The following is a 23492-nucleotide window of genomic DNA, read 5'->3' on the forward strand; positions in this document are numbered from 1 at the left end:
TAGCATTCTCTCGTATGGTCATGAAAGATACTTGGTGGCAGGATGCAGAGAGACTTGTGAAGGCACTTCAGCCCATGTATAGTGTCCTTCGGCTCACAGACATGGAGGGAAGTACCATTGGGCTGCTTTATGAGTTCATGGACAGAATTGGTGAAGCTCTCAATGATTTCACTGCCTTGTCGCGTGACAGGTGCTCACCCTTGGGCTTTAACTTTAGTCTTTGAGTTATTTTATAAATCTTGATCTCTTATGTATGTCACATGTTACATGTAGAGTTCAAGATATTAAGGAGATCTGGAATCAGCGTTGGGATTGGTTTCATAGGCCAATCCATGCTGTTGCTCACATTTTGCATCCCCTTTGGAGGAATGAGGAGCAATACCTCAATGAGGAGCTAGAGTCAGGAGGATCGAGTACATTACCAAGTTGGTGGGAGTGGGAGGTGATATACAGCTGATGAGAAAGCTCGAGGATGAGCTTCTCATTTACCGCAACGGTAGCCATATGTTTGGGCGAGCTACTGCATTGCTCAGGGAGACACAGTTGGAGCCAGTGTCTTGGTGGGAGAAATACGGTATTGGGACACCCAACTTGGTAAGGTTTCTTGATTCTTGAATCTTGTATCTTTGTCTCGTGAGTCCTACTCTTTCAAAATCTACATTCAAATGCTACTCTCTTTTTGACTCTAACTTAACATTCTTTTTTGTACAATGTAGAGACGGATTGCATTGAGAGTTCTCTCCTAGGATTGCAGTTCAGGGCCTTGTGAGAGAAACTGGAGTACATGGGCTCTTTTTCACACGAAAAAGAGAAATAGACTCTCCTCAGCACAATTGGAGAGGCTTGTCTTTTGTCATTGCAATCTCCGATTGCTAGAACAAAAGGGTCATCCCATTGAGCCTCGCCAAGTGAATCCAGATAAGATTGATATCATGAAGTGCAAGGAGATTCCCGACATTCCTCAGGAGGAGAGAGAGATCTATTCTATGCTCTATGAGGAGATCATGGCTCCGGCTCGCACTACACGATCTTCTCGAGAGGCTAGTACTAGTGGTGCACCTGCACCTCTAGAGGATGAGGCCTTTGAGGACTCGGCTACCTGCAGTGACCTTGAGAGTGAGGCTGCAGAGGCAGAAGATGCAGATGAGGATGAGCATGAGGATGCAGATGAGGATGCAGATGGTAGCTAGCAGCTGCCAGTATCATTTTATTTGGACATGTTATTTAGTTTGAACTTTGGACATGTTATTTATTTTGATCTTGGATTTTCAGTCATGACTCATCACCCACGTGGTGATGCTTTTGATTTTTGTTTAGTCATCAATGATCACCCACGTGATTTGTGATATCATCATATCTTACATGTATTTTGTTTTTATTGAAATGAATTCAATGTGGTCTCTTATAAGTTATGTCAACAGTTTTTTCTTTTGTATATTTCAAGTAAAAAATATACATGTTTTTTCTATTTTGTATGAAACCTTTTTGTACCCGTTTCTTACCTTTTATGAAACGTTTCAAAACGTATGAAACCCGTTTCATATCTGCCGTTTCTGAAATGCCTGGCAACTATGGTACCAACTCCCAAGTGTTGTTCTTCTCGATGGCATCAAGTTCCACCTGCATGGCTTTCCTCCAAGTATCCTGTGAAAGGGCTTCCTTTACGGAAGAGGGCTCTTTGTCCCGCATGATACGAGACATCAAAGCATAGTTCACCTGAAGAAGCTCGGCCGTGTTGCTTTTATCTCGGACTCGATGTGATCTTCGAGGGCCGTCCTCTGTGGTCCACTCGGAGGGTAGCTCCGTGACACCTGACTCCCGAAGGGTGTCTAACAACCACCTAGGTACTCAAACAGATCGTGGAGCCTCCTGTGATCGCGGGGGCTCAACTCCAGCTGGGGGCTCAACCTCCTGTGATGACTGAGGTGGATCAACTGGAGTGATAGACTGGGAATCATCATCAGACTCCTCTGGATCTCCAAGAAGTAGCGGCTCCTCGACAGTGGATGCCCACAAATACCAGCTTGCGGGACTTGGAGTCAAGCTTCCCCCTCTGCTTCTTCGGAACATGTACATACGCGTCACTCCCAAAGACACGGAAGTGCGAGACATCGGGTTTCCTGCCAAAATATGCCTCAAATGGAGTCATATGGGGTACAGAAGTCGTCGGACAGCGGTTAATGGTATGGACAGCCGTTGCCACAACCTCACCCCAAAGTGGACGAGGAAGATCACGATGCTCCAGCATGGTCCTCGCCATCTCCACCACAGTCCTGTTCTTACGTTCAACAACTCCATTCTCCGAAGGCGATCCGGTATTGGCCAATTCCCTTTTGATGCCATGGTCTGCACAAAACCTGGAAAATACAGTCGAGGAGAATTCACCTCCTTTATCAGCCCTGAGAGTCTTAACCTGATATCCTGACTCTTTCTCCACCATCACGTGCCAATCCTTGAACCGAGCAAAAGCCTGGTCCTTCTGGGGAAGAAAGTAGACCCACGTGAATCTGGTACAATCATCAACAAGCAGCATGAAGTAGAGAGATCCTCCCAAGGATGGAATCTGCTGTGGTCCACACAAGTCAGTGTGAATCAACTCCAATGGTTTCGAAGCCCGCCTGGAAGCCTGCTTCGGAAAGGATTCCCTGTGCTGCTTACCACGTATACAAGAACTGCAGCGTCCTTGCCTACTACCAACATCTGGCAAGCCAACCACCATCTGGTTCCGGAAGGCGCGCCGCAAAGCATCCACATTTAAGTGGCCAAAACGAAAGTGCCACAAATCTCCGACGTGAGAGCCTGTCAATGACCCAAACAACTTTGCCTGTCTCACGGTCCCTTAGAGCAACTGAATGCTCCTCAAATTCCACCAGTTAAGGCCTCCGAACCTCCGCCGTGAGGAGGGTTCGTGAAACGTTCCTCCTGGTCCAAGACCATTGGCACAAGCTCCTCCGAAGTAATGGTGCTGAGCCTACCACTCGTGATCAACGAGGAATAGAAAGCAGAATACTGACCAGGCAAGTGGGAAAGTAACGTGATGGCCATATCTTCGGATGATATCTCTTTCCCGACTTGAAGGACTTCCTGCTGAAGGGCCTGCAGCTTGTTAATGTGTTCCCGCATCGTCGAAGACTTTGCAGGGTTCATAACCCGCATCTGCACTTCCAAGGATATCCGTTTCATGGGTGACACCCTGTTGTACAAAGAAGCCAAGTGCTCCCATATGCCTCTCGCCAGCGTCATGTGCTTCACATGGTTGATCACTTGTGGTGTGCAATTGAGGAAAATAAACGACCGGACCCTGGCGTTGACACGATCCCACATGTGTGCCTGTGCCTCTCAGTCCTTCCTCGTCGATAATAACTCCCCTTCCTCAGCTTCGGGCCGTGGCACCCCTATGATAATAAAATCAGCAAGGTCATATGACTCCAGAACCGACTCCATCATGACCTTCCAGATGCCGTAATTGGACCCGTCCAACTGACGATCTACAGGAAACGTGGGGAGAGTCGGAATCTTCACGTGCTTCTCAGCCATCTCTAGTAAATCTGCCATCGCGGAGAGTAACCTGAAAGGGTGGGTGGGTGGGAAAAAAAATCTGAAAATCTGCAAGTGGCTGTCCAGCACCTTTGCCCGCCTTCCTCTTGCACCTTCTCTTCCCGTTCAGCCCGAAACAGTCCACCAATCAGCAACCTGTTGCTCCCCCTCTTGCTCAGAAAAACGCCCAAGATCTCCTAGAGCCTAGGGCTCTGATACCATGTCAGAATATGCAGCGACAATGATATCCAAACTTGGGTAGACAAGAGCAAGTAGACTGCAGAAAATAAACAGCACAAGAAACACAGAGAGATAGGTGTGTAAACTCTTCTCTATACACAAGATCCTGGAAAAACTGAATGAGAAAGTGGTGGGGGCTGAGGGGCTATATATACATCTCCTAGAGGGCAGTCGGAAAGCAGCAAGAGTGCCCACGACTGGAGAAAATAATCCCACGACTGAATAAATGCAGTCGGCCAGCATTCTGATGCCCACGACTGATCAAAACCAGTCGGCCAGCAGCCCTGAAGCCCACGACTGATGAAGATCCAGTCGGCCAGCAATGGAGTGCTCCTGGCATCATCTGGCAGCCCTCCCACCACTAGGAAAAATGGGAAAAAATAGGGAAAAAATACGGGGAGTGTGGAAAAATGATATACGGGCGGGCACACCCACAACAGAGGCCCTGGTGTATACAAATAGACAGGAGATGACTTCTAACAGTTAGCAGTCATCTCCTGATTGTACATTACACACCAGGGCCATTGTTGTGTGTGTACCCACCCATTTAGGTGTGTCTCCATTTTTCCCTATTTTTCCATGTATTTTCCCTATTTTTACCAGTCGTGGGGCTGTTATTTGCTGGCCGACTTGAGCTGTACTGGCCGACTTGTGTCCAATACCTACCGACTGTCTGTCTGCAGTTGTGGGCATGTCCAGCAGCTCTCGGCTACCTTTTTCCTATCCAACCAGTATATGTGGGTGGTATAAATACCACCCATGGTCCCCCACACTTTTTTGTACCAGATCTTGTGTATAAAGCAGAATTTATAAAGCTTCTCTCTCCCTCTCTCTTATGCGTTTTGTTCTCTACATCAGTTCTCTTATTTCCGCTGTGCATTCTGACAGTAGTTCCATTGTAATTTCCAGGAAGTTATAATCTCACCATCCGTTCATACATTCAAGTGAAAGCTTTTTTTGGCTGCAACTTTAAGGTTTGAAACCAATCCTCACCACAAATACGTGGGTATGCCGATCGTAGTTGTCAAAACTTGGCATTGGCAAGGTCTCAACCCTGTTCACATTTTTGCCCGGAAGAAGCCTTTGCCAACCCCGTTGAACTTGAGACGTTTCCCAACTTGGCAGCCACCCTTTCCAACCCCGTTGACAACAATGTTGGAAGCATTGGTTGGCAAGTTGGAAAAGCTACATTCCTAAGCTTGCACTTGTGAAAATAATGTCCTACCTAGTTGTCATTGGAAATATCGTAAGCACCATCGCAAGTGCCGCAGTGTCATTGCCACTGTGGTGCATCTTCAAATAACTTTTTCTCGTGTTGTAATCTTGCACAAAATCCTACTTGCGCATGTAAGCTTGTCCATGGAATACAACTAACCCTATGACATGGCATTGGGATCCGTTTACGTTTTCTTTTTTTTCCGTTTTCAGAATGCTTTGGGTGTTGCCGTTTCCATTATGTTGGGATGTTTTGTGACAACTATGATGCATATCCAATTATGTTGGGACAATTTTTGACAACTATGGTGCAGATCCAATAAAACTCTGATTCAGCCAAATGATTGCTTCAATTGACCACAGCGAGATTCACAACCTGTGGGCTTAATCTCCCCACCTAGTGCTTGCCATGTGGCCAATTACTTGTAGAAATCTTAAACCACTTTGGGCCTTTCACCTTAATCGAACAATTAAGGCCTCAGGCCATTCCCTAGGTCTAATCACTTCATATTAGCCGCCTAAATCAGTGTCTCTCTCTCTAGATTCTCAATTTGTGAGAAAAGAGACTTCTATCAAGTACAAATCCATGGCCAAAGGCTGGTCAAACATCATCCGAGAAGGCAAGGTGTGTACAACCAATTGGGATTTAATGGTTCCAAGAGAGTCCTGAGGGAGTGGCACATCAAAAAAAAACAAAAATTTGTCTCATTTCCTCATGTAGGCAGTGCGCCTAGCTTCTGTAGATCTAGAAGGTCCTTGGATACTTGCCAATGTGGCCATAAGAGTATGTATAACATCTGCCCGAATGATGCATAACAACTAAGCATAAAAGGTCTGAGTGCTATCCATAGCCTCTATGCATTTGGCCCTACAAACATACTCATGCTGTAATTTTGGCAATGATCACCCAATAAGAATCCAGCCATGTGCTGGTACAAACTATGAGGTTCCCCACAGTGCATATATGAACCACCCGCTATGAACCTTGAGGACAAGGTCTGAATCCCTTCCCTCGTGAAAAACGTGTGGACCGGACTGGGCTAACCAGGCCAAGCATAGTAAATCTTCCTATAATACATGAGGCTATGCATAGTTGATCCGTGTAGAACCAAATGCACTACCAACCAACGTGGTACCAAGACCTACAAACAAAAATATTGTTTCACTAAAGGATTACAGAATGGCCATTCTGTAGGTGGAGGCGACTGGCAGTAGCCAGGAGCCCCAACTGCAGAATGGCCAGACTGATAGCCATTGTAGCCTATTATGGAAGCTAAAGCTGGAAGCAACACATCAGTGATGGGAATTTTAGTCAAAGCAGTATCCATGAGGGCCACTCTCTCCAGGTGGAGGTGACCGACGGTATCCAAGAGCCACCCAGACTGATGGCCATTCTGGCTCATCATTGAGGAAGGAAGGAAGCAAGTCAAGCATTGGTAGGCTAATTTTTTAGGAATCTTATGGTTTGATGATGCGTCAACTTGACAAAGTGGTCAACCTGTTAAAATCTGACCGCATTGCCGACTGCATCCATGATGGGTTGACGAGTGGCATCAAGAAAGCACTCTAAGCTATAAAAATGCCGCATGTGAGGGAGGTCATGCGTCTAGATGATGAGCTTCTGAGGATAGGAACATGCTCAAAGAAAACCTATACTGAATGTAAGCCGCATGTGAAGGAGGCCATGTGTCTAGATGATGAGCGATAGGAACACGCTTTAGCTTGGTCTTTGCCCGATCAATTAATTAGTTTAATCAAGGTTTAACTACCTCTGCAAATCCTGATTAACCACACTCTGCGAGTAAATAATCTCAGTTTAACACAATGGGCTCAAAAAGACAATTTCAAAGCGCTGCGTCTCAAAAGCTCAGAAGCATACCTCTGCTACGGACAAGGGCATCACCACTCGACTGAGGAGCCCAGCGAGATAATTGAGTTAAGGAGACCTGCGCAAACGTCTAGTTGCGAGAAGAAGAAAGCGAAGCAATTTTGAATGAAAAAACAGGAATGATAGGATACAATTCGGTTATCTGGACCATGATGATGAGAGACCTCTCTCTCTCTCTCTCTCTCTCTCTCTCTCTCTCTCTCTGTGTGTGTGTGCAGACCAAGAGGTGGCTCTTCTCTTCTTTTTTTTCTGCTCCTCCTCCTCCTCCTCCCTACAGCCTCTTCTCGCCGCTGTGATGCTGCTGTTGCTCCTCCCTACAGCCTCTTCTCGCTACTGTGCTGCTCTTCCACCTCTCTCTGTGTCTCGATCTGGCGTCTTGATTTACCTTGTCTTAAACCTCTCTTGTGTGGATACGGGGGGGTCCTCTCGCCTCCTGGTGACGTGAGGTGGATGCCCGGTGAACAGGAGAGGACGGCTGATTTGGTCCTGTGGAAAAACGATCCAAGCATCTGTCCAGAACCCAGACTCTCTGATTCTCAAGGGAACTATTCACACCACTATTCCTTTTTGCATGAGCTGGCTTGCCAACTCACACACGGCGCGGGCAATGGGAAAATCGAGCGTGGTTTGAAAAAAATGCGCAAAATGGGAAAATCTCATTGGCCTGACTTTGGGCTGAGTTTGACTTTCAAAGGGTCTAAGGACCTTGAATTATCTTACCATGCTCTATCCTAAAGAGAATAAAAATAAAAATATTAGCGTAGAGTGGGTACAACGAATTAAATAAATTTTAAAATCAGGGAATGTTCTTGGAGGAGTCTAGGGTAAACCCTTTTTTAAAAACTGCATAATTAAAAATAGGAAAATCTTTTGTAAGAAATCTCAACAAATATAGAGGAGATTTCCCTATAAAATTTTCCTCCTCCACACAACAGATGATCTCTCTCTCTCTCTCTCTCTCTCTCTCTCTCTCTCTCTCCATTTTCTTCCTCTTCTCTACAGCATCCTCCTTTGCTCTAACTTATTTAAAACCATAGGAATTTTCCATGTTCAATTCAAATCAAAGGTTCCCTTCAGTAGCTACGAATTCAGGGAGCAAAAGGAGCAAGCATAATTTAATAGTTGTTCCCTCATGCTATTCGTTAAAGAAGGTTGAAACTAGTGGCCAATCTATTATGGATCACTCAAGAGAAGGCAAGAATTGTAGATGAGCATAATATGACATTTGTATCACTTCATGTGTTATTGACAACTTATCTTCATTTCTTTTGTAGGTTATTGACAACTTTGTGTATGCTTTTTTGCTCGAGACAATCCCCAAACTAGATTGCGAGATGGCATCAAACGTTATAAATTTGTGAACCAGGCACATAGTCGATCCATCATTTGACTATATATGGGAGGTCCCTAAGGCTAACCAAGTAAAACAATGTTTAATTTGGGTCTTGTAAGATAAGAAGAGGCTTTTGAGGAGTGGTAGGTTCCTCCCATTGAGTGGTGGGAAGCTCTAATGGTGGACATGTGCCTTGCTTGATGGTGGAAGGTGCTTCTGGCTTTTGATATTAAATGTGTTTATGTTCTTTATGTAAAAAATATATGAATCTTCTTTTGATGCTACCACAATAGTAAGCATACATATGGGGTGGCAGGTTTGTGATTGTCTCAACAACAGAGGTTCTAGGTTTACCTACACTAGATGTTGATGTGTAGGCAAAATCTTCATTGATGGTTCTCAAGCATTTTAATTGATTTGCATGTGTGTGTGTGTGTGTGTGTGTGTGTGTGTGTGGTATGATGTTGCTTATTTTAGTTGCATGACATCATACTTAGACTTGCCTTTAATGTTATTTCATATATTGATTTGTATCTATGTAGTATTTGTATATGTCATAAACATTGATCAAGTCATATCAATGGAATGGGTTCAAATATAGTCAAATACATATGAATGTTGGTAACAGAATGAGGATTCTTGGATGACATCCTCGAGCTGCAACCTTAGATGCTATGTTTATATTGTAATCTCTATCAATTGAATCAAAGCAGAGTTGTGCTGATTTCATATAAGATGCTACCTCTTCCTTATGCATAATATTAGCATTTATGTTTCGTTGCCAGTTTTATGATGTATATCCTAGTTTCCAGTACTGACATGGTCCTAGTCCCTTTGGTTGTAGTTATGTTAATGTGATGAGTATCAATTGGTTCAATAGAGGGTTTGGTTTAGATGTTCAAAGATTAGAAATTATAGAAACTACACATTAAACCTTGATGATACTACCACAATCAAATATCATGGGCATCCCATTTTAGCAATGGTCGGGGGCCATATGGACCCCATCTGGATCGTAAGGACATAAGTCAATATTGAGCATGTGTGTGTGTGTGTGTGTGTGTGTGTGTGTGTGTGTGTGTGTGTGCATATACATATATATGTATGTATGTACATATGTGTGTGTGTGTGTGTGTGTATACATATGTATGTATGTATGTATGTGTATATGTATATGTATATGTATATGTATATGTGTGTGTGTGTGTATATACATATATATTTATATGTATGTATATGTATATGTGTATATATATATTTGTGTGTGTGTGTGTGTGTGTGTGTGTGTGTGTGTGTGAGAGAGAGAGAGAGAGAGAGAGAGAGAGAGAGGAAGAGTGTGTGAGTGTGTGTGAAAGATGTATTTATATACATATATATAAATATATGTACATATATATCTGTGTGTGTGTGTGTGTGTGTGTGAGAGAGAGAGAGAGAGAGAGAGGAAGAGTGTGTGAGTGTGTGTGAAAGATGTATTATATACATATATATAGATATATGTACATACATACATACATACATACATACATACATACATATATATATATATATATATATATATATATATATATAGAGAGAGAGAGAGAGAGAGAGAGAGAGAGAGAGTCTATCTCTCTCTCTCTCTACTCTATGTGTGTATCCTCTCACTCTCTTGCTCTCTCTACTCTCTGTGTGTACTCTTTTGTGAGCCACGAGAGAGTACATAGAGAGTATACACAGAGAGTAGAGAGAGAAAGAGAGCAAGAGAATACACACAAAGAGTAGCGAGAGAGAGAGAGAGAGAGAGAGAGAGAGCGAGAGCGAGAGCGAGAGAGTACACACATAGAGTAGAGAGAGAAAGAGAAACAGAGCGAGAGAGTACACACTGAGAGTAGAGAGAGAGAGAGAGAGAGTCTGAAGTACACACATAGAGTAGAGAGAGAAAGAGAAACAGAGCGAGAGAGTACACACAGAGTAGAGAGAGAGAGTCAGACTCTCTCTCTCTACTCTCTGTGTGTACTCTCTCTCTACTCTCTCTCTCTCTCTCTCTCTACTCTCTGTGTGTACTCTCTCGCTCTGTTTCTCTTTCTCTCTCTACTCTATGTGTGTACTCTCTCGCTCTGTTTCTCTTTCTCTCTCTACTCTATGTGTGTACTTTAGACTCTCTCTCTCTCAGACTCTCTCTCTACTCTCTGTGTGTACTCTCTCGCTCTGTTTCTCTTTCTCTCTCTACTCTATGTGTGTACTCTCTCTCTCTCACTCTCTCTCTCTGACTCTCTCTCAGTCAGAGAGAGAGAGAGAGAGAGAGTGTACACACATAGAGTAGAGAGAGAGAAAGAGAAACAGAGCGAGAGAGTACACACAGAGAGTAGAGAGAGAGACTCTCTCTCTCTCTCTCTCTCTCTCTCTCTCTCTCTCTCTCTCTCTCTCTCTCTCACATGATGTGAGCGTTTGCCCTACCCTCTCGCGCACCACGCACTGACACCTTGCCCACCCCCGTCACCTACCCTGTTCTACCCTGCCCACCACCGTTTCTCGCCCTAGCCTGGTGCGCCCTATTTTTCCCTACCCGTCGTCGTCGCTACCTACCCTGGTTGCGCTTTTCGCACTCCTACACCCGTGCAATGCATGTACCTGGCTCCCTCCACCTGCTATGCTTTGACCTACCCACTGCTCTTGTCTATCCTAGCCTAGTGTGCCTTGTTCTGCCCTTCTCGCCCCATAGCCGCCGCCTGCCTTAGCTACGACCATTTTTGCTCTACCCATCGCCATTGCTTGTCGTGGGGCTATGCCCTGTTCTGCGTTTTTTGCACCCGTGCACTACGCACACCTGTCTCCCTCCTCGCATATCCCACCCACCCTTGCTTAGGCCCCCAAGGCAGCAACATAATCTTCTCTCTCTCTCTCTCTCTCTCTCTCTCTCTCTCTCTCTCTCTCTCTCTCTCTCTCTCGCACCAAGATGAAGAGATCCCACAAATGGATTTAGAACTAAATGCAATGATTGATAGGATGGAGAAACACGTGCTTGCAAGCTCGGAGAAGCTAGAGAAGCAAGAAGACAAGCTGAAAGTTATCAGGGACATCCTGATATGCCAAGAAGATACACAGGATAGGGAAATTAACTAGCTCAAGGAAGCCCATATGCGACCGAAATGGGAAATTAACTAGCTCAAGCCCATATGCGATCGAAATGGGAAAGTGGAAAGCACAAGTTGAAGACCTCAAGGAGGAGCGACATGTATGCAAAGCACATATGAAAGAAAGGGAAATTAATCCCTCCCTTGCCCACGGGACTGCAAGAAGGTTTAGTGGCCACAAAGAAGGAGATAGAAAAACGGTGGGCTACATTGGTTAAGCAAGAAGTAGAGAAAGAATGGACAAAAGTGGTGAGAAAACACCCCACACCCAGCCCGACATCATACCTTGGAAGAGGAGAAGAGGAGGGAGGTCCATACTCTTTATGTGAGGGTGAAAGGACTAAAGGAGGGTGAAAGGACTAAAGGAGGGGGAATCCCCAAAGGCTGATGCTCTAGCCCTGTGCAAGAAACTCAAGGTGGAAGGGACCCCCTATGTACATTGCAACTCTAATTTCTCTCACAATTTACAAACCTGCTACAACTCCTCAACCTCATTCACTCTATTCATCACTACCTTTTACCCCCCCGAGCCCAAGGGTGCACACATAAATACAATGAAGTACCACATAAATACAATGAAGTACCACATACCTTACATTAGTGTCCTATACCACCAAGAGATATGACTTCGTTCCAGCAGCACATAGCTCTAGCATGAAATGACAAGAGAGTAGATACAATGCTCTACACAAGAGAGCATCCCTTGAGAGTGCCCCATGCCCCTATTATATAGGAGGGCCCTTAAGTGACTCTTGACTCTCCATTTCCATGTGTGACCCTTGGTTGCCTGACCCTAACCTCAACCCAAGGTTAGACCTAACCCTTGCCCCACTAGAGCATGTTCCCATGCTCCCATGCTCACATGCCTAGGGTGGGTTACCTCCTAGTATATGCACATATAATGTGCACATAACATACTTCCCCTCTCTCAAAACAGTGCACTCTTGCCATGAAAAGAAGGAAATCTACATTGAACGTTCTCAACTAACTCCCAAGTTGAATCCTCAATTTCCTTTTCTTTTCACTTAATTTTAACCTCAGGGATTAAGCGACTACGAAGTTTCCTTTCCTTGAATTCAAGTACCTTTTTAGGTTCATGTGAAACATAAGACAAATCTTCAACTTCAACGAGTTCTTGAGGAGTAATTGTGTTATCCTTACCTCCCAGCTTCTCTTTTAGTCTACTCACATGAAAGACTGGATGAACTCTGACACGTGGAGGTAGTTTTAGCTCATACGTAACCGTGCCAATCCGACGTATAACTCGGAATGAACGAAAATATCTAGGAGATAATTTTGAGCATTTTCCTATTGACAAAGTCTGAGAATCTTTAAGAACTTTCAAATAAACCAATGCTCCTGGCTCAAAAGACTGAGGTGAGCATCCCCTATCAGCATAAAACCATGCTCTATACTGAGCACTCCTCATAGAATCCTGAGCTTGGGTCAGCATTTCTTGCATATCACGCAAGAAATTCCTCGATGCATCAAGCTCAATGTCCTTAAGACCAACATCAACAGGTTGATACCCATATATAAGCATGAGAACGGACTATAGCCAGCAGTAGCCGTATGCTTAGAGCTGGTATAGGCAAATTCCATCATTGGAAGATATTTTTCCCAACTCGATGGTTTTCCAAAGACATATGTACGAAGCATATCCTCTACAATCTGATTCACATGCTCTGTTTGCCCATCAGACTGTGGGTGATCAGAGGAACTTACACTCAAAGTAGTTTCCAATTTCTTGAAAACTTCTTGCAAAAAATGAGCTGTGAACGTAGAGTCCCGATCGCTCACAATATCAGAAGGTAAACCATACAATCTAAACAGTTGTTCGACGAATTGGTAAGCCAATTCCGATACTTTAACTGTTGTCTTTGTCGGTAAAAACCTAGCCATCTTTGGCAATCTATCCATGACTACCCAAATGGCATCATGACCCCTGCTGGTACGTGGAAGTCTCGTAATGAAATCCATGGAAATACTTTCCCACTTTCGAGACAGAATATCCAAAGGATGTAATAACTCAACAGATTTAAGGCGCTCTGCCTTATTAAGATGACACTTGACCACATAATTCTGAACAAAATCCTTCAGTTTTTGCCAATAAAAAGTCCTAACCAAAGCCAAGGTACGTTGTATGCTAGGATGTCGTGCTGATGGTGCATCATGGCACTCAAATAGGATCCTTAGTTTAATTTTCCACACATCGAGTACACAAACCTTATCATTTTGTAATAAAAGACCATTTCAAATAAAAAATTGGTTGGCTTTTCCTTCATTCACCAGGTTTTGATCTACCTTAGAGTTGAACCCTGATTTTGCTAAATTTTAATATTTTTCAAAGATGTACTGCATTTTCCCCTGAGTGAATCGTACAAGTTAGAAGTAATTTCTGTGAAGCTAAGTTCATTAACTTCACCAATTCGACTCAACGCATCAGTAATACGATTCAAGCTACCTTTCCTGTATTTAATCATGAAATCAAAGTCCTGCATCAACTCAGCCCATCTGGCCTTTCTACCTTTTAAGTCCGGTTAATCACAAATAAACTGCAAAGACTGGTGATCTGTCAAGACCATAAACTGAGACCCGTAGAGATACTGTCTCCATGCCTTTAAAGCATAAATGATCGCATACAACTCTTTCTCCTGAACTGGATACCTAGTATGTGCATCGTTGAGTTTCTTACTCTCGAAGGCCATAGGCTTCCCATCCTGGAACAAAGCTGCGCCTATTGCAAAATCACTAGCATTAGTCTCAACAATGTAAGGCCTGCTAGGATCTGGTAAGGCTAACACGGGAGCATCTCGAAGTTTCCTATAGCTTCTCATTCCACTCAATTGGAGAATTAGACTTCTTATTTTTACCCTTAAAAGGCACTGTCAACTTTGAATATTCCTTGACAGATTTTTGAAGAAATACCCTTGTCCTTCCATCAGCCAAGCTTGCGCTTCCCCTTTTCCCGCATAGTAACCTAAAAGTTCACTCCATTTGAACATGGCCTTAGAGAGGGGAGTAGGAGCTTGGGAGCTAGAACTACTACACATGGGCTAGCTAATCAAAGTTAGAAGCCAACCTCCCCCCGTCCCTTTACCCACATATAGTAGCCTAGAAGTTCACAAACATGGCCTTAGAGAGGGGAGTAAGAGCTTGGGAGCTAGAACTAATAGAAAGAGGGGAGGGTTAAGCTATGTAAGGATTAGGTGGTGGCAAAGCTATTGGCTTTTCACCATCTTGCGAGAGAGAGAGAGAGAGAGAGAGAGAGAGAGAGAGAGAGAGAGAGAGAGAGAGAGAGAGAGAGAGAGAGAGAGATGAAATGAAATGATATATTAACGTCTTCAAAAGGCCAAAATGACCTATGAGACCAAAAAGGTTACATCAATTGGCGGATTTGATACAATGTCTGTGTAAGAAAAGCTAAAACAACTAAACAACTAACTGAAACTGAAACAACAACTATGAGGAAAAGTAAGGTACTAGGAGCTCCTAATGGATAACATCTGGGAAGGAAAACTCCAGCAACAAAGGTAAGCAACATATACATCACTATCCAAAGATGTCTCTCATCGATCGATGGCGGATATCCTCAATGTCCTCCATGGTGAGTACTCTGACTCGACGTCTCCCATGCCGTGCTAGTATGGTCCTGATCCTCTGTTGTAGTCTCCGTTAGTGTCGAGATGGGCCTCTCATCTTGGGGCACCTAGACCGCCCCAGCTCTATAGCCTAATTAATCAGTGTGCCTTTGGTGTGGCTATACTCTAGGGCTAGCTGCAATGCCTGCTGGTGGCTTGACTGCTCAATCTCTGGTCGAAAGAAGTCTGTAATCTACCTCTGTAAGGTGTCTCTCCCTCTCTGATCCCCTCCCTCTCAAGAGACCCTCTCTATGTCTACGCAGCTCCAGCAAGTATAATCCGAGGCATCCCTGATCCTGGTATCTCATGACTCTAGAAAGTGGTCCGAAACCCTCTCTGAACAGGCAATGAAAATGGCCTCATATCTCATAATATACTGGACAGTGACATATGTAATGTAACTCTGTCTCAGGCTCCATCTGGCATAACTGACAAATCCTGGCCTCAGCTCTGCTGGTACTCCTTTGAATCTGCCAATCTCAATCTGTAGCTGGTGTGAGGATGTGCGCATCTGACCTATAGCACACCGTACCCCATGAGAAAGATGAGTATCCATGTAGCTGGGTCTAATCACAAACCCATCCTCCGTGAGCTAGAGAAGATGATCTCTATAGAAAGCCATCTTCGTACCAAGCTCATGTGTCGGCTGTATCCATGTCCTCCTAGTGTCCAGCTGAGTCAAGTCCTGCCTGATAAGTATGGTAATCTTTCCTCATATGAGAGAGAGGGAGGGTGCATCCAGGGAGTACTGAAATGGAGGTAGCGTGTCCATATAAAGCCATGCAGTTGGAACCAAGCTGTCATCTGTGCATACCAACATGATCCCTCTCCCTGTGATGCCAACTGTCTTGAAGACTCCAGGGCTAAGCGAGCATATCTGTCTCTAGGGAGAGCCCAAGTGCTATGTATAAAGGAGACTGATCGAGTGAGTGCCTCTACTACCAATGGGGGGGCAGCCATATCTACACGGATAATATCATGTGGTACGGAGGCCTTGGCCCTAATCATCCGGGAAATCATAGAAACCAAGGGCCTCTCCATACATCTCTATCCATCACCCAGTGTTACCAGCTCGGCTGTGGTGATCCACTGAGGGTCCCCATATCTCCACTCTATACAGCATGGCTGAAGTGACCAAAGTGTCAAAGAGCCAGAGCTTTGTTCGAGGTTCCTGAAATTGAACCTACGAACACATCCTCTCTAGTCTCCCCTGCTGTGCAATGCATCCAAATGACGCTGCATCCCCTCTGGAGAATCTGAGATCAACACAATATCATCAGCATACAATAACAGCGGAATCCATGTCCCTGCTAGCTGTGCTCCTCTGTCACCCCCCCGCTCTACATAGTCCGAAACCTCATCCACATACATCCCAAATACATCCCAAATAAGGTGGGAGAAAGGGGACACATCCTCTCTAGTCTCCCCAATGCTGTGCAATGCATCCAAATGACGCTGAATCCATGTACAATAACAGCGGAATCCATGTCCCTGCTAGCTGTGCTCCTCTGTCACCCCCCCGCTCTACATAGTCCGAAACCTCATCCACATACATCCCAAATACATCCCAAATAAGGTGGGAGAAAGGGGACACATCCTCTCTAGTCTCCCCAATGCTGTGCAATGCATCCAAATGACGCTGCATCCCCTTTGGAGAATCTCAGATCAACACAATATCATCTGCATACATCATCCACATACATCCCAAATAAGGTGGGAGAAAGGGGACACATCCTCTCTAGTCTCCCCAATGCTGTGCAATGCATCCAAATGACGCTGCATCCCCTCTGGAGAATCTGAGATCAACACAATATCATCAGCATACAATATCCTCTCTAGTCTCCCCAATGTTGTGCAATGCAATGCTGTGCAATGCATCCAAATGACGCTGCATCCCCTCTGGAGAATCTGAGATCAACACAATATCATCAGCATACAATAACAGCGGAATCCATGTCCCTGCTAGCTGTGCTCCTCTGTCACCCTTCCGCTCTACATAGTCCGAAACCTCATCCACATAGATCCCAAATAAGGTGGGAGAAAGGGGGCAGCCCTGTTTCACCCCAATAGTGGAGTGAACCATCTCAGATATACCCTGAGTAGTACGTACCTGCCCCACAACTGTCTTGTATAAAGCCATGATCCCCCAAATCAGCTTTGTGGTGGGCACTCCCATCTCCTGTAGTTTGCTCATCAGTCTGGCTCTCGGTATTGTGTCAAAAGCTTTGTGGAAATCCACAAAGCAACAATAAATCCTCCTACCATATGATCTGCCCTCCTCAATAATAGCTCTGAGTGTCAAGATATGGTCAAGAGTGGAGAAACCTCTCCTGAACCCTGCCTGCCCTGATGCACTTATGCCCTCTCTCTCTGCCCATCTACTCAACTCCTGCTCAAGAATAGATGCATATAATCTAGCCAATGTGTGACCAATCATGATGGTACGATAATTCCCAGGAAGCATTCAGTGTGTTCCTCATCCTGTGAGAGTCTAGATAGGTCCATATCCCTAACATCAAGCGCCCTCAACATCTCCTCTGAGGTATCATAAAATACTGTCTGGTTATGGGCGGTCCTGGCATTGAAGTCCCCCAGGAGAATGATGTCACCATCCCTGGAGAACTCCCAAATGTCATCATCCAAAATAGAAAAGGGAGACTGCCCTCTAGGTGATGCATACACTGATGTACAAGGAGCAAAATAGCATATACCAATGTAGAGATATCTGCCCGTCTCTGCCCTCAGTCTCTAACCCACATGTACCTAGCCTGCTCATCTCTGCGGACTATATGTATCAGTGGCTGCAGCTCCTCTCTAAACAATACTGCCACTCCTCATGAGCCCCGTCCTCTATGCTCTGAACGAGTCTCCTGTCTACAAGCTGTCTCCCATCGGTATCCACTAACATGTGGCATGGACTGTCTAAGAGCCTGATGCGTCTCAGAGTAGAAGGTGATGTCCCTCCCAGTGAAACTATCCTCAAAAGCCCCTACATCAAGGCGTAGAGATCCATTACAATTCCAAGTAGCAACTTTGAGTGGTCCCATAGGTCTCGCGCCGTCTCATGAAGAGCGCCTCTCCATAATCACCACTCTACCAACTCTATAGAAGGCCACTTTCCCTTTCTCTCGGGCATAACTTCGTTCATGTGGGCACATGCGAGAGTGTGAGGTCATCTCCAAGAAATATTCTCGTCTTCTTGAGTGTAGGATGTCTCTTCAAGAAGTCCTTCTTCACTTCCATGGAGGGGAAACAAATGATAAGTGCTCTCTCCTTAGAAGATTCGCCACTACCTTCTCTCTTCTCTCCCACTCTCCATGCCTTTGTGTGCGTGGCTTCAGTGCCCATCATAGAGAAGAGCTCCTTGGTTTCCCCTTCCGCATCATCACGGTCTTTTTTAGACCGGACACCGTACATGTAAGGCCTGGGTCTTCCTCCTTTGCTCCTCTTCAAGGGTCATGTTGATGATGGTGGGAGTGGGGATGGGTGGCGATTCTTTACCTTTCCCTTTCTTGTGGCGACCTCGATCCATTTCTCCGCCTTGTCCATCTTCTTTTGTGTCTTTGTGATCACCTCCACCCATGAAGATGTCTTCTCTTTATGTTGCTCCTCCTCCTCTCGAATGATCCTCATTTGTTCCTTGATAGTATTTAGCTCTTCAATCAAGGAGGGCTGAAATTTTCCATCCTCAAGCTTGCCTTGTGAAGTGGCTTCCAACTTCTTTTTGAGGGCTGATATTGCAGCCGCTTGACTTCTCCTCTAGTTCCTTCCTCCTTTAGGGCTGAAATCTCAGCCTCTTGTCTGGATGTTCTCTCTTCGAGCTCTTGGATTTTGTCAAATTCCTTCTCGAGTTTGGAGAGGTGGTTTATGATTGCGGTAACGGAAGAGTCGACCATCTTCTTGTTTTCTTTGATAATTGTGCAGAGCTTGTCCTCCACCTTCACGAGCTCCTCTTTAACTCCGGTCTTGGCCATGACTTTTTGCAGTACTTCCCACAGCCAATGGACTGGAATTTAATCCATGACACCTGCACGCAGCGCGAAACAGCAGTAGGAGGGGGGTCAAGCCATGTAGAGAAAAGATTTAGCAGTAGGGCAATGGCGGGGCTGCGTGTGCAGGCGGGGGCAAGACAATGCATAGGTGGTGTCAGGTGTGCAGGCGGGGGCAGGAGGTGCAGCAAAAAAGGGGGGGGTAACAGGCAGAGGGGTAGTGAGCAGAGGGGGGAGGCAGGGGCTTACAGGACAGGCGAAAGGTAGAGAAGAGGGGGGGAGGCGGGGGCTGAGAGGACAGGCGGGAGAGAGAGAGGAGAGGAGGTGAGGGGTTGGCGGGAGGAGGAGGGGGGGCGCAGGGGCTGGCGGGCAGAGAGGGAAGGAGGCACAGCAAAGAGGGGGGGTGTAGCGGGCAGAGAGAGAGAGAGAGAGAGAGAGAGAGAGAGAGAGAGAGAGAGAGAGAGAGAGAGAGAGAGAGAGAGAGAGAGAGAGAGAGAATTGCCTACCCACCTCCGGTAATTCCCTCATGCGAGCAATAAAGAGAGAGAATTCCCTCACACGCGAGCAAAAGAGAGAGAGTTAATTTCCGACCCACCTCTAGTAATAACCATGAGAGAAAAAGAGAGAGAAAATTGCCTACCCACCTCTAGTAATAACCATGAGAGCAGAAGAGAGAAAATTCCCTCATGCAAGCAAAAGCGAGAGAAAATTCCCTCATGCAAGCAAAAGATATAGTTAATTCACTCATGTGAGAGAGAGAGAGAGAGAGAGAGAGAGAGAGTTCCATTTTGTGTTCAGTAGGAAAAATGCATCTTTTGATGTGGTGTGAGAGAGAGGAAGAAGCTTGAGAGGCGTGGAGGCTTGCCATACATCCTTGCTTCCATATCTGGAAGATATGAAGTATGTGTTGCTTAAAATAAACTTTTCAACAAAGTTTCGCAAACATTAGTTTCTCGAAATATGTAATATTTTGGCCTAAATAAGGAGAGCATATAAAAAAACCTTTTTGGTGCCTTATTAGTCAAATTTATGAAGGGTGCATTAATTAATGTCCACTATCGTGGTGGGTAATGACCTAACGTACCTTAGGAAGCCCCTTGCTTTGCACATGCCCCCCTCTGACCCTCGCTCTCTAACCCTATGCCAACCTTCTCAATTCAGTATGCAACTCCTTGCCTCCAAGCTCCTTCTCCCCCCATACCACGAAAGAGAGAGAGAGGAGGAGAGAGACTCTGCCTACCCTGTGGCCGTACTCTTTTTGTGATAATCATGCTTACAAGCTGTATAGATGACACATAAACAATGGAAACATTCCCCATTGAAAGAGATCTTTAGAGATATGCAATAATTCATAGAAGAGAGAGGCTAGTCTACTTTCACAAACACACTCCGAGAGAGAGAGAGAGAGAGAGAGAGAGAGAGAGAGAGAGAGAGAGAGAGAGAGAGAGAGACTTGGTGGTTTAGTTCGTAGATGCTTATAGTGGTGTACTTTCCCATGCAAGAGGTTCACACATCTTGTAGGGGTCTCACGCGCGCGCGCGCGCGTGTGTGTGTGTGTGTGTGTGTGTGAGAGAGAGAGAGAGAGAGAGAGAGAGAGAGAGAGAGAGAGAGAGAGAGAGAGAGAGAGAGAGAGAGAGAATAAATATTGGGGGTAGGGGGAACATGCATGGGATAGAGAGTGGAATATAACACACAACATGATGCAAAAGAGTTTTTTTTTGGGTGCACAAGAACCTTAGTTAGTGCAAGGTAATTGTGCGTCTTATAAAACACAGTCGCATAACTGTTATTTGGAATGAAAGGTTACATTGACTCAACGCCTCATTCATAATTAAAGATTAACAACATTTACGGACATTAGAAGAGCCGAATCAGTGCTCATGGAGAATATTTATATTTTTCTTCTCAGATCTTAAAACTTGCAAATTTAAAAAGGTCTTTTCACTAAAATATAACTAAAATGCTTAAAATTTTACCAATTTTAAAGATTTTTTAAAATTGCAAAAATAAAATTTACAAGTGAGATGATGAATTTTGCAGGTGTGTTGTAAGGGCTTGGGGGTTTTTTGTGAGCACTGAGCCGGATAAACCCTTGTATAGGTTGTAATGTGCCCACCACCTCCGTATTTCCATTGCTAGGAGATACTTCCTCCTCCTTCCGCTCACTAGCCTTCTTTCTTCCCTTTGTCCACAGCGTCACCCCATTTGAACATGACCAACGTTGGTCGTTCTTCCTTCCATATATGAAAGATATGAGTGTGTGCTTGCTTAAAATAAAGTTTTAACCAAACCTTTACAAAACATTATTTTTCTCGGAATTATCTCGACCTAATTAATTAGAGCATATAAAATTAACAATTTTGGTGCCTTATTTAGCATCTCCTTTCTTACCTTTTGCTTGCTTTGCCATGGCAATTGAATATAAGTTATACATGTGTATTCATGTCTAATGCTTTTAATATTGTAATGCATATTAATGTCCAAACCCTAGCTCTCCAATTTGATGGGGAAGAGTGACCAAATAAACATGGAGGTGGTCCAAAAAGTCCATTAGAAAATCCTATGGATTTGGATTGTGTGTGTGTGTGTGTGTGTGTGTGTCTGTGTGTGTGTGTGTGTGAGAGAGAGAGAGAGAGAGAGAGAGAGAGAGAGAGAGAGAGAGTTGTATTAACGTCTACTAGAGGCCGAACTCGACCTATCAGACAAATCAATGTACAATTGTCAATGTCTTTTGGATGTCAAAAACAAGAGGACAAAATAAACATGAAATAAAGTATGAAAGTACTGAGCTAGTGGGGGGGGGGGGTGGTGATGGATAGAGCACTACTGCTAGAGGCTCAGTATGCAACCTATATGCGTAGGGTATACAAGAATGCAATGCAGATCTGTCTAGCTCCAACCAGTACCATAATGGGGGTGTAATATGTGATACATAGGCGATGGCGAGGCAAAAATACCTCGGAGCATGATCTCCGAGTGTGAGCTAGCCGCTCCTGGATATGGTGCTGATGTCGAGCCCGTATCTCTGTGATCTCCCTCTGATGTAGTCTGGGAGTCTGGTAGCCTAGTGCTCTCGGTCTCCGTCTGGCTCGGAGGTCTGCAGCGCGCTGAAGTGTAACCCCCTCCTGTGTCAAGGTATGCACTGGGATAGATCTCTGGAAGAAATCAGTGAGCTGGAGCTGTCACCCACCTCTCCCTGTGGCATGAGTCCGTATCATGTCTCTCTGTGGTGCTGTCTCTAACAAGATCTGGCCAAATTTGCGCTGGTCTGTGGACTCCATGATCTGGCGGAGTGAGGGATGTCTACTGAAGATGGTGGTGTATCTCTCTCTAATGATACTATATGCTTTGCATCTACATACATAATGTTCCTCACTCTCAACCTCCTCCTGGCATAGTCTGCATATCCTCTCTTCTCTGGGGATCCGTGCTGCCCTATCTGCCTCAATCTCAAGTTGATGAGAGAGAGAGAGAGAGAGAGATTATTTGCTTCTTTTTTCACACACATGAAGAGGGACAATTTGCTAAAATTTGTGCAATACAAGAAAAGGGAGGTACAATTTGTAAATCAAAAAGATGTTGCATGATGTGTAATGCTCTTTCTACTTCTTTAACTGACATTTTCTCTGATGCAATGTATGATGATGTAACAACCTTGATAGGATATTCCTTAGAAATTAATAGATTGTGCAATTTATTTCATTGTATCCCCCTTAACACCAAATACTAGACTAAGCACTTTGTTCTAGAACTCAAGCAAATGTGTACGAGTGTGCTTTTCATACTAATCCACATGGAAGGAGTTCTTGAAAATGATCTTTTAATGCAAAAATGCACAAGAAACCAAAATTTTTTTTTGGAGCTTGTGTACCATTGAAAAAATGTTGTTTATAGTTTTACCTTCTAAAACCACTTTCGAGAAATGGTTCCATGTTATAATTTTATAAAATTGGGTCCCTCCCATCTTGTTTGCAATGCTTACATGTTACTTGATACTAATCAAAGATTTGAGACATCAATAATACTAAATTATGTGGGTCTAGGCAATTGCTATATTTTCACGTGAGTGAGCAATGGTTGTATGATGCCTCTACTTTATTTATAAAATTATGGTGTTTTGCCTTGACAATGTGTCACAATAAAATATATTAATTATAAAAAGGTGAGTTGACTCCACAATGATGTCTAGTCAATGTGCTCTTTCACAAGTGATTGTATCACTTCTCACCCTACACACATCGTGAGTTCAATCCTTTTCACACAAAAATCATAGTTTTTATTGGTGGTTTGTTTCTCTTTAATGACAAAAGGGTATGCAATTTTGAAGGCATTGGCAATAACATTTCACTTGGAGATAAGTCTCTCATATAATTGCATATTGAGTAATACTTTGATGTTGTGTGTCAAGTTAAAGTGTTTTGCAAAGATATGACTTGACTCAACAAATCTCATGCATTCTTTAATTCTCCCAAAACATTTTGTTAAATTCTCTTTCTAGCACTACCAAATAGCAAAGTAATATTTAAACCATTT

General features: G+C 44.4%; 1 protein-coding gene and 1 long non-coding RNA gene across 3 annotated transcripts in view; one reads left to right on the forward strand and one right to left on the reverse strand.

Moving 5' to 3' along the window:
• LOC147627774 (uncharacterized) overlaps positions 1-7436 on the reverse strand; it is a 96835-nt gene extending 89399 nt beyond the window's left edge. Inside the window, exons 1-2 of one of the 2 annotated variants that reach the window (XM_086814737.1) lie at positions 7012-7431; positions 6872-6902 (exon numbers count right to left, since the gene is read on the reverse strand). In XM_086814737.1, the coding sequence (XP_086670863.1) occupies positions 6872-6902; positions 7012-7031 (51 nt within the window). In that variant the 5' untranslated portion in view covers positions 7032-7431. Of the gene's footprint in view, positions 1-6871; positions 6903-7011 lie in introns of both variants that reach the window. The other variant, XM_086814739.1, reaches the window with a different exon arrangement.
• LOC147627775 (uncharacterized) lies at positions 390-1127 on the forward strand. The gene is made up of 2 exons (XR_015268384.1): positions 390-594; positions 717-1127. It is a non-coding gene; the product is annotated as an uncharacterized LOC147627775 (long non-coding RNA).
• Positions 7437-23492: the final 16056 nt, after the last annotated feature.

The sequence above is a fragment of the Cibotium barometz genome, chromosome 20, assembly GCF_041138505.1.
Source record: "Cibotium barometz isolate CiBa-2024 chromosome 20, ASM4113850v1, whole genome shotgun sequence".
NCBI lineage: Eukaryota > Viridiplantae > Streptophyta > Polypodiopsida > Cyatheales > Cibotiaceae > Cibotium > Cibotium barometz.